This window comes from Ascidiella aspersa, chromosome 4 (assembly GCF_963924565.1).
Source record: "Ascidiella aspersa chromosome 4, kaAscAspe10.2, whole genome shotgun sequence".
Taxonomy (NCBI): Eukaryota; Metazoa; Chordata; class Ascidiacea; order Phlebobranchia; family Ascidiidae; genus Ascidiella; species Ascidiella aspersa.
In genome coordinates, this window is record NC_139450.1 from 9,914,720 (window position 1) to 9,930,454 (window position 15,735).

General features: G+C 41.2%; 1 protein-coding gene across 1 annotated transcript; it reads left to right on the plus strand.

Annotated features, from left to right (window-relative positions):
- Window positions 1–20: 20 nt before the first annotated feature.
- LOC146147096 (nuclear receptor-binding protein-like) lies at window positions 21–9,529 on the plus strand. The gene is made up of 12 exons (XM_083388473.1): window positions 21–168; window positions 888–1,010; window positions 1,317–1,427; window positions 1,805–1,908; window positions 2,107–2,228; window positions 3,353–3,436; window positions 4,014–4,188; window positions 5,202–5,323; window positions 5,961–6,102; window positions 6,834–7,041; window positions 7,470–7,601; window positions 7,956–9,529. The coding sequence occupies exons 1-12, from the start codon at window positions 52–54 to the stop codon at window positions 8,835–8,837; spliced, it is 2,322 nt and encodes a 773-aa protein (XP_083244599.1). The 5' UTR covers window positions 21–51; the 3' UTR covers window positions 8,838–9,529.
- Window positions 9,530–15,735: the final 6,206 nt, after the last annotated feature.

The window sequence follows — 15,735 nt, forward strand, 5'->3', positions numbered from 1 at the left end:
GTTAGAAGTAAAATTAATTACCAGGCTTACACCTGTTTCTGTTCATCCAAAATGTCCGAGAAAGATACAGGAGGAAAAGATGAAGAGAGTGAGCATGAAAGCGAGGAAGATGAAAGTGAAATCTTGGAGGAGAGTCCTTGTGGAAGGTGGCTCAAACGAAACGAAGAAGTATGTATTCACCATTTTTGCGTTTTTTTTACAATTTCATGCTGAAGCATTTTAGAACCGTGGTTCTCATACTTTTTAGCTTACGGACCGGTAAAAGTTCAAAACCAATTTTGCAGACTGGTGGACCTTCAAAAATCAATCCAAAATCTAATTACAACAAAAGTATGCAACTAAAAGACTTCTTAGCTTTTACATACAACTGGTCTAAATTTTAAGACTTATCGAGCTGAAGCCCACTTTTAAACAGTCGGGCACAACCTAAAAGTAGACCATCAACTCTATGTCTATGTCACAATGCTGCAAATTACTGAAGTGGCAAAGTTCTAAATTTAATAGACAAGCCTTCAACATCTTGCATTTTACAATTGAGATATAAAATTGTAATATATTTGGCGGACCGGCAGGAAAGTTGACGCCGACCGGCGGTTGAGAACCGCTGCTTTAGAAAGTAAAAAATCTCCCACATACAATAAAATGTAGAACATTATTGCTTTCGTATCAGATGATCTTAAGACTGTTTACAAAAACAGGTATAAAAAATAAACTTTAAGAAATGATTTTATGCTTTATATATATATACCTGTTTTTATAAACAGTCTTAAAGATCTTCTTACAGTTTTAGCTTTGTTTTATCAAAAAAAATTGTGACCACCTACCATTTTTTCATTGTGTTTTGTAAATTTTTTATTTGTGTATGTTGTTACCATGAAAACTTTTAGGTCTCCCAACGCAACGTTCCTGGTATCGACCGTGCATATCTTGCAATGGACTCTGAAGAAGGAGTTGAGGTTGTGTGGAATGAAGTACTCTTTTCAGAAAGAAAGAGCTACAATGCACAAGAAGTTAGTTCTGTTTGTCATAGGATTCTTGACTAACAATGTACTGCAAATTAATGTAATACAGAACCTATATTTTTGCACATCAGATTAGTGGTGAAGATATAGATAAAAGCGTAAATTGCAGTAAAGATATTTGTTTAAGGGCAATTTAGTTTAAAGAACATATGATACCATTGAGATCTTACAAGTTCAATATGTTTGTATAGCTGTATTTTTACATACTTTTTGCAACAAGTTGAACATGTTTGATTTGATTTATGTTATTTTGGCATATAAAAGCCTTTGCTTCTAATATATTTGTTCAAATAGGAAACCATCAGAGCTGTGTTTGACAACTTGACCAGGATCGATCATGCAAACATTGTCAAGTTTCACCGCTACTGGATTGACTGGTCCAAGAAAGATCCGCAAAAGACTAGGGTTGGTTCCGTGTAACTATTTGCCGTGCAAGTTGAAATCATTTAAAATAAAATACCTAACCTGTGTGGCAGCTATAGTCAACACTTTTAGTTTAAATCGTTTGTGATGGTTGAGCTGTTACTACAGATTTTATCATGGCCTTTCTATAAGCACACACTTAGTACTGGAGCTGTTGACAGTGTCCTGCCACAGGGCTTAAATTGTTTTATGGCAACACGAAAATGTCGATCTCTTTTGGCATGTTAAAAGTTTCTGCAATACAGGGCAGTGCATATCACAACAAAGGACACTAAATAATGATTCATAAAAAAGAGTGATCAGGATAGAAACCACACTTATTCAGGTTGATATTTTTAGTTAATCTTGTTTTGTAACAGGTTATTTTCATCACCGAGTACATGAGCTCCGGATCTGTGCGAAAGTTTCTCAACAAAACCAAGGAAGTTCACAAGTACAAGAGCTCAAAATCGTGGAAGAGATGGTATGAACAAAATGTCAATTACAAGATTTTTAAAGTCTATATTTGCTAATTCCATGTGCGATGCACCTTGTGGTAAACCGAATTTCCGTTTCTTTGCTGTAATTGTGTGGCCACACTTCCAACAAAGTTAAAAAAAAGGTTTAATTTGTGAGATTACGCAAACGTTATACACAAGTGACTTCCAACATTTACACCCAGGTGTCGACAAATTCTGTCAGCTTTAAGCTACCTGCACAGTTGCGACCCGCCTATTGTTCACGGCAACCTTACCTGCGACACGATCTTTATACAACACAACGGACTGCTCAAAATAGGATCAGGTAACAAACGAACCTATTTTATAGTTATTTTATTTGGAAAGCATTTTAAGGTAAAGTGTAATTGTTATTTGTATGATAGTGATAATTCCCTTTGTAATTAATGAATTGTGTGAAGCATTCTTTGTGGCTCCTACAGTTTATTTTGCGCTTTGTGCAACTTCCCGATTTTAAATTGGACGAAGGCTAAACTAAACACACCAGACCAGGGGTTCTTAACCTTTTTTGTATGTTTTACCCTCTGAATAAAAATTAATATAATTTACCCCCAATATATAATGTGGTGCTCATTTATTAAAAAACGAAAGTACCCTTGCTTTTTGGCAACGAGTTTCAATGTCTGACAAATTAATAGATAATGCACAACGAATACCAGATTCAACATGTTTAGTCGGTTTCGGGATTTAGCTTTGATAGTAAGCTATGCAGAGAAGCCACTTTGCCTAGGTTGGTTCAAGCAAATATTCAGAACTTGAATAGTTATCCTTTGATTTACCCCCTAAAACGAGGAAATGTACCCCAGGTTGAAAAAGGCTGCACTAGACCAAAGGCCAGCTATGATGGACGCCTTCTTGACTGTCTTGCAATGTCGTCCGCACGTCATAAAGCCAGAGTCGATAGCAAAACTAAGGGGGAACTCTGCTGAGCTAACGTTTCCACCTGCAGGCGTTTCCTGGTCGTCATCACGTTTGAGGAAGGAACCTCTAAAAACGTTAATAAATTAGGGCGGGCGCTACATCCTGGTGTGCGGCTGAACCAGGTTACTGAACGCAAAGGCGCCAAACTTTAAAATTTCAGGGCGTTATTTTTTAATTAGTGCAAAATTGCTCTACTTATTAGAAAATGGGAGCTCTTAGATAACAGCTTATGCGACGTTGCAAGTTATCACTGTATCAAACCATTTCGGCTTTAAAAGTTTCCATTGAATAGGCAAAACGTAACGTTTACTTATAACTGGTCTACGGGAATTAATTTGGCACACAAATTAAGCGCGCAGCTTGGTCAATGTCGGAGCGTTTTGACGCCCCACGTTTGGCGCCGTGACTGAACGCTGCGCAGACCGCGTCACTTTAACTTACAAGCATCTCGCAGCCGCGTTTAACGCGTCTTTTTGATCTTGTCCGCAGTGGCACCGGACGCCATACGAAACCACGTGAAGACCTACTTCGAAATACACAAGAACTTCGAGTACCTTGCGCCGGAATGCACGGGTAAGTGGACCAGCAAGTTTGCTCAAAGCAAGGCCTTTCCTGAACTAAAATTGACGTCGTGAGTGGTAGATATGTCGTGACTTATCACCATGGATACCAAACCATAAATAACCTGTGGTTTAAAATATTTTGTTGGCATTCAAACATTCGTTATTTTCCATTACCAAATTAAAAATCATCGCCGCCCTTGTAATGCGTATATAAATAACTTAAACTTTTAAAAATATTTTTGTTAATTAGCCTTTATGTTTTTTACACGAAGTAGTAATGTCAGTTGCTCGTGATTATATATTTAATTAAAGAAGCGTCTGCTTTTCTCATTTAAGAACTTTCTTTACAAAAATGCCCCTGACTGCCATTAATATATATATTGTCATTTAACCACCGAAAACAAATCCGGAGAAACATCCGACACTATAAAATCGATATCGTACATTTAAATCAATAACGTGCATTTTCTAACTTCGGAAACGACCTAAAAAAAAAAAAAAATTTACGAACCAAGCTTTAAGTTTCCTTCAGAATTAGTTTTACAATCTTCCCCAAAACTTACCACTCGCACATTTGTGAACCGCAGACCCGGAGGCTGGCAGCATCACTCCGGCAGTGGACATCTACTCATTCGGCATCTGCGCGCTGCAGATGGCCCTGCCCAAGGCCGAGCTGGCCGAGAAGAGCAAGCGAATAACGCGCGAAGACATCGACCGTGCCGTGAACGCACTCGATGACGAGGAGCAGAAGAACTTCCTCAGGTGAGAGACACTGCTTGTTTATTTTTGTTTAGGTCTTGCCCTTGTACAGTGACCCTCTATATTGATCACGTAAAACTAGAGATGCTATTTTATTTGCCAAATCAAATGTTGCCAAATCAAATTTTTAACTATTACGGGAAACTACCCAAAGTAGCTGCACACATATGAACACCAAGTACACGTATACAGATGGTTACATAGGAGACCATTATGCGTTCGAATAGCCAAACTCCATACACAGTCATACACAGGGTGGCATGAAACACGGAAGTTTAAAATAACGTAAATAAAAATTGATTAGGTGCGAAGAACGATGCCAAAATATTTTGCCAATAACATTATATTATCGGCACAAAATGATTAAGCTACATTTGTGACAGGTGTGAATGAAAAACAAGACAAAAACTTCAAATTTAAAAAGTGCTTTACTAAGTAAGTAAAACGCCGATGGTCGCCCCTTCCCCACTGCGCCCTTTGGCCCTCTGAACCATGGGTGAAAACATAAATCATTTACCTTGAAATCGCCGAACTAAAAACCGCGGGCCAAATCCATTTCGCAGAGTTAGTTCGACCGGCCGGCGACCTGTTTTCATAATGAAAAAGTTCAGTTTAAATTCTGGCGTATTAAATTCCAAACTAAATCTTGATAAAATTTTAAATTGAACGACAATTTATTAAAGCTTACTAGTTAGTACAGTTTTTGTTGCATTTTTTTTTTGTTTAACGATGATCAAGTTAATAAAGTTCGACACAAAATTTTGTATCATTTGTAAACCCTTACATTTAACTTAATATTGGCCATTGGCAAACCCTTAAATTTAACTTGATATTGGAAAGCTAAAAGCACTGAGAACCACCAGTAGATCATATCTATTTGAACTTGACCAAGAAAAACTACATTCTTATCATTTTATTTTGAACAAAAATTGATGATTTTACATATGCAGGGGCGCAGGGCCAAGTCCAAAGCATTTGCAAATCACATATAGCACCGAAATGTTTTGTGTCTACAGACTGTGCATCTCGGACGACCCAGACCTCCGACCGTCGCCGCGCGATCTCCTGCTCCACCCAGTGCTCTTCGAAGTCCACTCCCTAAAGCTGCTTTCGGCGCACGCCTTTGTCAAGCACCAAGGTCAGTGGTGGTTGCTCACGAAATACCTGGTTTTGCGCTTACTTTAAACACTTTAGTTAAGGCGTTTTTTCGGTTGTTCATAAATAGGGTGTATCTTTATGGTATTCGAAACCATTGACAGCAGTTTATGCTTGCTGATGAGTGATGACTGATGACCAGAAAAGCTGTTTTGATTTTCATACTATGCCTGATAGCAACGGTATATAGGGCAATCTCAGATTCTCAAGTTTAAAAACCTGAGTAAAATACAGTATCATACGTTTTTACTTGACTATTAAGGGCGTTACGACCGTTCCGTGTTCAGATTCATTTCAGTATTTTTCGCTATAGCTAAACTGTAATTGAGACTTTTTGTGATGTTCGTATCGGATCTAATCCGATACCCGATGCTAAGTATTAGTATCGCAACTTGTCCAACATAACTATAAGGCTGTTACCTAACTAAACTTTTTAAAGCAAATTCTGACCATATACCTTTTTTAAAAATACCTTTGAAGGATTTTCCTTGTTTGAGCATAGTAATGACGTAATTTGATATCGGCTCGGATCGTATTTTTTGTCCAAATAAAATCAACTATCGGCCATCCCTAGTTGTGTTAAATGACACGCAAATCAGAACGTTAGCGTTTGTCGACAGATATTTTCACGGAGAACCAGATGGACCTTTACGAGCAAAAGGAGCGGAACAAGGCTAACGTGCTGGCAAGCGTGGCCGGTAAGGACGTGACTGAAGGTGACGTGGCAGCCTTTGACGTCGACAAGTACCTCGAAGACGTCAGGTATAGAAAACTTAAAGTACATTTTTTGCGTGTGTTGTTCCCGTTTTAGAAACTGTAATCGAAATGTTTCTGTTAATGTTATTGGAAGCACTGCAAGCAAATAGAAATTGTTGTTGTCAAATATTAACGAATGATTTTTAATATGCTTGTAATTGGCCGTCTTTGTCGCAATTTTGTAAGTAACCTTTGATGAGGCGTATGTTTTTGTTTACACTATACCGACCATGCTTTATTGTCCATCCCCCTACTCCCACAATAGTCGACATCAAGAAGTCTAAGGGTGACTGAGAAGTTTTTGCCTTATTGGCAGATTAAAGTATTGCCCTATCTGAGATTCCTAAACTTTACGTTTTTCGCTCCCATTTCATTTTAAAACCTGGCAAAAAATGGTGGCACAATTTTGGCAGTAACTAACATAATATTTTTCGTTTTTTGTTGCTTCGGTTACGGCAATGTGCAACTCATTTGTGAATATTGTGTGCATTAGTTTTACATTTGCATATCGAAATTTAGAATGCTTCAATTTCTATAGATGTAACGCTTTCTGTGAAATTGGTGCAGCCCTACTCGATACCCAGATTGGCAAACTTTGGCCTATACAAATCGAACTTCCATGGAATGAGTTTCGGGAACACGAGACTTTAACGTCCCACGCATATATAAATTTTACAGATTAAATTTAATTCACACCTAAGTCCCGTACTTAAATTGCCTCCAACCCGCATCAACAGGAACGGCATCTACCCCTTAACCGCGTTCGCCCTGCCCAAGCCGGCGCGTTCCCAGGCTCGACCCCAGTCCCCGTCGGAGGGTGAGAACCAGTCCAAGCAGCGACGGGGAAACTCCCCCCAGCACGACCCCGACCCACCTGAGACGCGCAAGATCACCCAGGCGCAGTGCTGCTATTTGCCGCACGACGACGACGCGGAAGGATATCACGTGAGTGCATCCGCCAATCACGCTTGTGAGATGGTTTGTGAGAGGCGCGTGATTTGTGAGATGATTCCAGTCTAATCTGAAGAATATCTCTCTTAACCAGTCTGTTAAACATTACCCTTGTTTCCAGGAAATATATTGTAACCCGACACTTACTCTAACGGTCTAACCCAGGGGTCACAACCCACGGCCGCCAGTGTAATTCATCTAGCCCACAGCCTCTTTGACAGACCAGACACAAGTATATTTTTGCCTACGCAAAACTTTCCGTCGCATTGATGTTGTCAGTTTTTGTAAAAACATAAAAATCGGTTTTATTTATTTTTGCTTTGTATTGCGGTCCGCGAAAAAACAGATTCACAAATAGTGGTCCGTGGCCCAAAAAAGTTTGGGAAACCCTGCCATATAGTATGCGTTTCTGTCGACCACAGGTGATCATCCACGTTCGCTTCGAGGACTCGTCGGACTCGAAGGCCAACCGCCAGTTGCGCTGCGACACCACAGAGGAAGACACACCGCTCGTGCTCGCCACCGAACTCGCAAACCTCTACTTTATCAGAAAGGTATTGTGGGGGCCGGCGTAGTTTAAGGCTTGTCTCGACTTGTCTGTTGGTTGGTTGGTATCGAGAAAAGCCACGGCACTTAATGTGCGATCGTTTTGACTTCATCACGTAGAACAAAATTCCTAGGGTCGGGCTAAAATATTCGTTTCTTTGTAATTTATTCCGATACCGATAACCGATATTTTTAGAAAACATTACGACCGTCTTCTACTGAATTGCGTTTCTGTATGCGAACTCAAAAATAGACCCGATAACAATTTAATAAGACATGCCCTATCTCCACTGATTTATTTAAAACAACCCATTTCATGGGCCAACTTTAGCTCTCTATAACAGATTGCCTAAATTTCGCAGGATGACATCGAACTGGTGGCGAACCTTCTCGAAGACCAGAGCCAGTTTTTGCGGCGCGGCTCCGAGACAAAAAGCGCCGATGTCGCCGAGCTGGAGAGCATCGCCGAAATGGACGGCGTCGACCGACCTGATCCACAGCTAAAACAACAGCAGCAGCAACAGCAACAACAGTTGCAGCAGCAGCAACAACAGCAGCCACAACAACTGCTGCAACAACAGCAGCAACAGTTGCAGCAGCAACAACAACAGCCACAGCAGCAACAGCAACAAATGCTGCAACAACAGCAGCAACAGTTGCAACAGCCACAACAACAACAACAACAACAGCCACAACAGCCACAACAGCAACAACTGCTGCAACAACAGCAGCAACAGTTGAAGCAGCAACAACAACAGCCACAACAGCAACAGCCACAACAGCAACAGCAACAACTGCTGCAACAACAGCAGCAACAGTTGCAGCAGCAACAGCAACAACTGCTGCAACAACAGCAACAACTGCTGCAACAACAACAACAACAGTTGCAGCAGCAGCAACAACAACAGCCACAACAACAGCCACAACAGCAACAGCAACAGCAACAACTGCTGCAACAACAGCAGCAGCAACAGTTGCAGCAGCAACAGCAACAACAACAACCACAACAGCAACAACTGCTGCAACAACAGCAGCAACAACAACAACAGCAGCAGCAAAGGCAGGTGAACAACAACAACAGCAATTTCGCGCCAGAGAGCGTCACCAGCCCGTCTTACGTCGTTCCTGGCGAATTGCTGAGTCCAACCGGCCAGTTCGAGCCCGCCAGCCGATTTCCATTGACCCACCAGGGCTCGGATGCTTCCGAACCACAGCTGTACAATCACGTGGAACAGACCGCGTGAAAATTGTTTAAGGGCGATCGTACAAGTCGCTGTTCGCTGTGGTGTTGCGTGGTGGTGAAACGATTGTCGTGTGGTGCTACATCGTTGTACAAATGGCGTGAAGTCGCGTTTACATGACCAAAAACCGTTTTGTCGCAGCAGTGTATTTCTGGCTGAAAGTGCGGTCTAATCAAGTCACTAACGCTAATTTGATATTGCATTTTAGATGTACAAACGCCGTGAAGCTTTATCTAAATCTAGTACTTAAAAAGTTTAGCCAGGCCCCCCTAGGTCGGACTCACGCCCTATTTTAAAAACCACTGCGCTAGACGACAGTCAGATTTCATGTTTTCTTGTTTCTTACGACGAAAGAGAAGAACAAATTATTTTACGCTGCTTTCGCTATAGTACTTGTAGCATTCGACATGAGATAGCATACATGGGATTTCGGATTCTTTTTCACATACATTATGTATACTAAAAGGTGGACGCACTGTTGCAAATCAAATGAATTATACGATGCTATTTAATGACCTTTTGTTCACTTCTTACCGTTGTAGCACAATTATGTGTTTCGTTGATATATTTTCTTTGTTATTACTTCCGATTGTACGTTGTTATTCTTAGTAGCAATATGTTAATGCTATCTAAAAATATATATATCTTATTGTTAGTTGATTTACATCCTCACTCTGTCCGGTTGCAAGCCAATAAATCCGAAATGCTAATTTGTTGGTGCCTAGACTTCCAAAAGTGTTACCTGTTCGTAATTTCATCGAAAGATATGGACTGTATTTCTCTCAGCATGGTATTATCGAAAGGCCGGACAAATTCATTAGGACATGCCGTCGGGAGCTTTGAAACTTGATCTACTTACGGGCAAAGCTCACAGACCTAGTGGTGGCGGTATCACTTACCGGTGGCGTGATTTGGCGAACCCCAAGAATACGTTGAGTGGTCGACGCTGTCTCTTTGCGACGAATCCACCATATTCACTGAAAATATTTATTTACAAAATGCTTTCGACGGTAACTTATTTTAAAGGTATGTAAAATCGGTAGGTAAAATTCTATTTTAGAGCGAGGTAGCATACCCCATTGGTTAAACTATTTAATGTTATAATAATACTGTGTTACACGCAGCTAAGATTCGTACACACCAAGATGAAACAATTGTAAAGAATGTTGGAAACAAAATTAAACTATTTATGCATAATTAGCTTGGTATAAATCAGATTTATACCAAAACAGTCCTTGCTTTCCATTTATTTTTTATTTATAGACATGTAAAGTAAAAGTAGAGATCCCCTGAAAATCTGGTCCGTTTCATAGAAAACCGCGAGAGCGTATCTTGGTAAGCAATCTGACACGCTGTGTATTGAATAACAAGGCACGCAGCGTCTTCACCCGTGTTTAAATGCCCAGACGCATCATTGTTTTGATTTGGACAGTCAGTTTGCTTTTGGATCACAGCGACATATCAATCTTATTGTTTTTCGACGTGGTCAGTTACTTGAAAGAGGTGCACCTTTGCTTGATTCGAGTTACTTTTTGTGTCATTTATTAAAGGAGGTGGTGAATTAGTACCAGCTATGTTGTGTAGCAATTGTAAGTTCCTCTGTCATGAAATGTGAAAAGACGATGAGATTCCCGTGATACTATTTGACTTATCGCCGACGACTGTAACTTAACAGGAATGGTAAGCGACCACAGATTGTGTGGATATAATATAAGCTTCCCGCTAAAAAATATTAAACTTGCTTTGTTATAAGTTACCAATAACGTTTAAGACATGGTAGGACATAGGCCTACATTGGCATTACTTTTTTTATTGAGAACAACCGCAACCTACTTTCTTTAACTTGCGTCAAGAAACACTTCTGTTTGCGTGTGACACATTGAAAGTACACTGTAAACACTAGTACACTGTAAACACTAATGCTTTGAATTTGTGAAATTTCAACAAGAATATTATGTCGTTGAAAATTGTAGTGTGCCGATTCCTTTTTTGAAGCTTGCTTTAAAACCTCGATGCTGTTTTAATGTAACGATTTGGCTTAGGGAATTTTTTGAGGGCTTGTATATTAGTAAACATACATCCATTTTTATTTTTATTTATTAATTACAAAACTGTGAAAATCAATATTTTTTTTGGGTTAGTTGCTAAAATGTTTCGAATTGTTGTTAGGATGAAACATCAACCCAGTCTGTGCCAGAAGAGGGCGTCCAGGAGTTTGTCTGGGACGAGCTAGCCGCGAGATTTGGGGACGAATACGAGAGAAAAACCTGGACGCAGTTCTACAACGAATACAAGAATGAAATCGTAAGAGCGCCTATATATATTTCACAGTATATCAGCGGGTCACCTTACCTTATTACCTTAGCAATGTACAGGTTACAATTATACTTTTTTTGAAGTTTGTACAATCCATGCATAAGTGGGTATGTATGGGCTTTGATATTCTTATTACGTCTTACTATAACCTCCAACCATTATGCTCCAAAGTTGTACAGCCCCTTTTCGATTTAAACTTACAACCTGCGATCTAGACATTATCTAACAACCGTGTCCTATACCGTTTCGGTATAGCCTTTACGACCAACCGTAAAACTCCGAATCACGCCATTTTCAGCAGCAGAACAGTCGAATGTGGTGTCTGTCTAGACCCCCGCCAAGGTTGATTTATGTTTCCCGGGTTTATTGCCAGTGATAGCCGCATTAATAATAATTACCCGCCTAGTCGTAGACTTTCTGCGAACTTGGTTATTGCCCTTGCTTAAATGGAACGAGTGAGCAAATATTGCCCAAGCAATTTAGCTGTGCCGTGTCTTGTGTGTCGAACATCATCTTTACAGTTTACGGCAAGAAAGCGTTGCGTGAAAAGGGGGTCAAAAGCAAGCAGAGAAAAGCCTGACCTTTTGGTTCTTTAAACGAAACCTCTTGTGCTCTAAATAAGTGAAAACTAAGTAACGCTAATTTTAGATTATGATGACATGTATAGAGTTAAAATCGACACTCGTTTGCAGGCAATTCAGCATAAACTTGGTGACGCTTTCAGAACATTGCGCAATTTATAGGGTTCATCCTTATGGTGTAATGTAAAGGTTAAGGTATGCAGTAATCCAACAAAGAATCCAAATAGATATGGAAACGACATGCGTAAAACTGGTATTCCTTGACGGAATCCTAAATTGTCCAACCTATTTGAATATTCCAAACACCTTTGTCTAGCAAAGGTTTTAAAGCGTTCGATCAGGATTGCTAACATAAAACGGAAAAGCGAATTCCAATTTCTGCGCGAAAGCCTGAAGAATAGCTGCTGCTCTAACAAATCCACGGATTGACTCGAGTGTCCTTTCGCCTGTTTCTTGCAGCGTCGATACCATTATGCTCGCTTAGGGGCGGATAGCCACAGAGATTAGTGTTTAATAGTCGGTAGATCCTTGACTGGGACGAGCGTGTGCCCGCATGTCGGGGCAATGGCTCCCCCGCAAAGCAGAAAAAAGGTCGACCAGCCGTCAATCGTTGGCATAGATGTTGGCGAGTTGGCGAAAGTTGAGGCACGACCTAGGTTCGCTGTCATGGAATCCGAGTGTTAGGTATAAAGGGTACAACTGTTGTTGGATGATGTATTAGTGCGGTAAATTACGAAAACGCCACAGAAAAATGTGTATTTTATATGATTAATTTGCGTATTTCGCGATAGCATGTTTAGCCCGGAAGTTCCAACGCAAGTAAATTATAGCAGTCAATTAAAAACATATTCGTGCTTTGCTATAGCAAACGATTTTCTTACCTTTCATTATTTCTTGCCTCGAGTAAACCCCAATATATAATATTGTGAAGTGAAAAGCAAATACAACGTTGTCAACGTGCTTTAAGTTTTATCGTGACTTTACTTGGATCAACTAAGTCGAGATGGCAAGTGACTATAAGCAGCAGCCCTGAGCAGCCGGTAGCAATGTGACAGCAGCACAGTTTACGATACTCGAGTCTTGTTTTATCAGTGCGTAAACAAGCTAGACATCCGACGGGCGTTTATCGCACGCGTTGATATTGGGTTGTACTATTGATCCTTAAATCGCTTTCACCTTAGAGACACTCGAGGTCGATAGTTTAATTTAACTGGGTTCATAAATGCAGTTAGATGTTAAAGGTGAGCAGAATAATTTTGAAAGAAATAGTGAAAACTTTAATTTGACGAGGGGTTTACGACAGGTGATGTTTATGATTGACTTGTAGTTAAGCAGAATCACTTTTTCTCAAACCTGTTCGCGGCCGGTTCTAATATGTTTGTGGTTAAAGGCGAAGACGTCAGAAACTTTTATTGTTGTCGAGTAAAAATATTTAGCCTTTAAATTGACGCAAAAATTAGGTTGGTAGGTCCAAATTTTAAACTGAAACCATAAAATGGTTTACATATATGGTTTAACATCTCTTTATATTGCACACCAGCACATGATGTAAATATTTTAATTGTGTTCACGACGAAAACCATCGGCAAACGCGATGGATTCGACAGGCTTCAAATGACTTGCGTATTTGCATTCGCTGTTTTTTCGCAATCTTTGATATCGATTCTTGGCCGCTAAAAAAACGCTCTCGTGCTTTCGTCCGCACCGTTTTGTTCCGGTGGTAAAAAGGTTACATTGGCTTGCTCTTCTTCGGGCGAGCCGAGGAGTACGTTACAGTCGACGGCCAACGCGAAGCCGGCGCTTTCCAAAACTGGCGCGGGAGTGCATTATGTCACCTCCCTGTGTACAGAATGTGCGGCTCAATGGTCGAAGGCAAATAGACCGACCGGGCAATATTGACTGGCAAACATGGCCGCCAGCTTGGAAAAGCCTCTCGCGTGTTGTTCGCTGTTTGCCGAAAGAGGCTTGAATTGTTTTTGTTTCAAAAAATGGCAACGGAACCGATGGCGATTTCGCGTAGAAAAATTCGCCCCAGTTTCATATCAGGAGTGTCTCATGTGAACATCTGTTTACCTGTCATCTCAAAATACAGCTCATGGGGTTAAACGCCAAATTGTCGCAGATGACCAAGTCGATAGAGTTGTGCCTAGTTGGCGTTCGAGTGAAATCGAGATAAGGTCAGATAATAGTGAAGTTACCTCTCTTGATAGTTTCTAATAATCGCTAGCAAACACCTGTCTTCTTCATCGCTCTATGCTGAAGGAAGAGGGCATAAACAGGACCCCCTTCATATTATATAAAAATAAACCCATAAATAATGGGGCGTCAAGAGCATCGAAATGGATTATATCGACAACAAATGCTTCGCAAATCGCAGAACTTAGAAACGATTTTATACGGCAGGCAAGAGAGACAGATACACCAAGTCATTCAATTTCTATTTGCACTGAAGACAATTCCCGGTTACAGCATATGGCAACACAAATGCGCGATGTTTGTAGACCTTGATTTCAGTTGTCCACCACGCACGTAGCACGCGATTGAGCCACTTGTTAAGGTAGCACATCAATCGCTCAGCTCGGGACACGTTTTCGCGTTTGCTCTTTTCCATTTTGCTCCGCCATTGACGAAAGGAAAGTGGTGAGTTTGCGTGCTGTTCGACCCTGGCCTTACCGTGACTGATGATTTCGCCGCGTGATCACGCTACAATAGAATATACGGTGGCGTATGGATGGATGTTGTATGGCGCCAAGGTGTGCCTTTGAAATCGCGGAATCGCTTTTAAGTGCGCACGCATTATCAAATTGGCAGCCGTTGCGGTCAAGTTTTTTAGGAAAGAGGAAAATGCGACATGGGGTCAGACGTGCAGTATTCGGTATTTAGCATTCGCCGTTAAAGAAAACATTAGCCATAAATGTTAAATACTAGAAGGTTTAGGCGAGAAAATAAAGATCTGTGCGTTTTTTCATTCGTTTTTGAAACGATTGTAAGTTTAGCGACCACAAAAGCATTCCGCAAATAACATCGCCTCTTTGTGCCGTCGGGTTTCAAGGTTGATACCAGCTACCCGAAAAAACGCGACTTCTATGTACTTAAGCAGGCGGTTCTGAATTCACCTCAGGGTTCGGGTCTCCGTCAAAAGTGCCGAGAAAGTCAAATAGAATCCGTCCGGTTCGCTTACCGACTGTGCTGCTGGGCTGATCGGATTAATGTGCCTTTGAATGTGATGACGGAATAGTTCGACACGCGATTTGGAATGATGCTGAGCGTTTTGACAAATATCGTCTCGTGGCCCTGATTAATGCGCTTTGCTAAGTTTGTCAAGCTCTGTGGCCTGTCAATGCAAAGACGGAGAAACTGTTTGTGGCCGGTAACGGTCCAATCTCCAAGTTAGTTCGGGCTAACCGCTTCTTCAATGCTGACGTATAAAGCTGTTTGTCGCTAAGCTGCGCAAATATCGGGAAAAAAGGTACAGGCGCAATGAGTGATTGCAGTGGTCATCACATAATCTACTAATGTATGGAAACGTTCAGCGCATTTTAGTTCATTTAGTAGTGTAGCTATGGTGCAATCAAATAACCTTAGTTTAGAAAAAAAATGCTTAGTTGACTGTGACGGAGCATTGTGAGAGACAACTCTCGGAATTCGAAACGCGTTTCGTCCGTCTATTACAAGTGTCCTACTGTCGGCAAGTACTCGCGAACGCCCGATAAAAGTAGCATTTCTAAGTTATCGTAAGTTCGGACGCGTTTGGCCTCCGTAGCGACAAAAGCAACTCGCCCAACCAGCAGCCTCGTCTCGTATCCGGCCAATCAAAGCCGAATCGCCGCAACATCAAGTTTGCGTGTCGTTTCAAGCGATCGGGAGATGCTTTCAAACAGGATCGGGCGCGACTGTTTGTTGGTACAGTCGCGATTGTGCTGGAAGTGGGACCACGGGTTGCGACTCACGATCGCTTTCGCGTCGCGATGCCACCGGCCGATTGTGACGTATCGCCGCCGCGA

Excerpts from the sequence above, each read along its gene's own strand:
- LOC146147096 (XM_083388473.1), top strand. The coding sequence starts at position 52 with ATGTCCGAGAAAGATACAGGAGGAAAAGATGAAGAGAGTGAGCATGAA. Across the intron at positions 5,324-5,960 it reads CGCCTTTGTCAAGCACCAAG|ATATTTTCACGGAGAACCAG; the intron begins GTCAGTGGTGGT and ends GTTTGTCGACAG. Across the intron at positions 7,042-7,469 it reads ACGACGCGGAAGGATATCAC|GTGATCATCCACGTTCGCTT; the intron begins GTGAGTGCATCC and ends TGTCGACCACAG.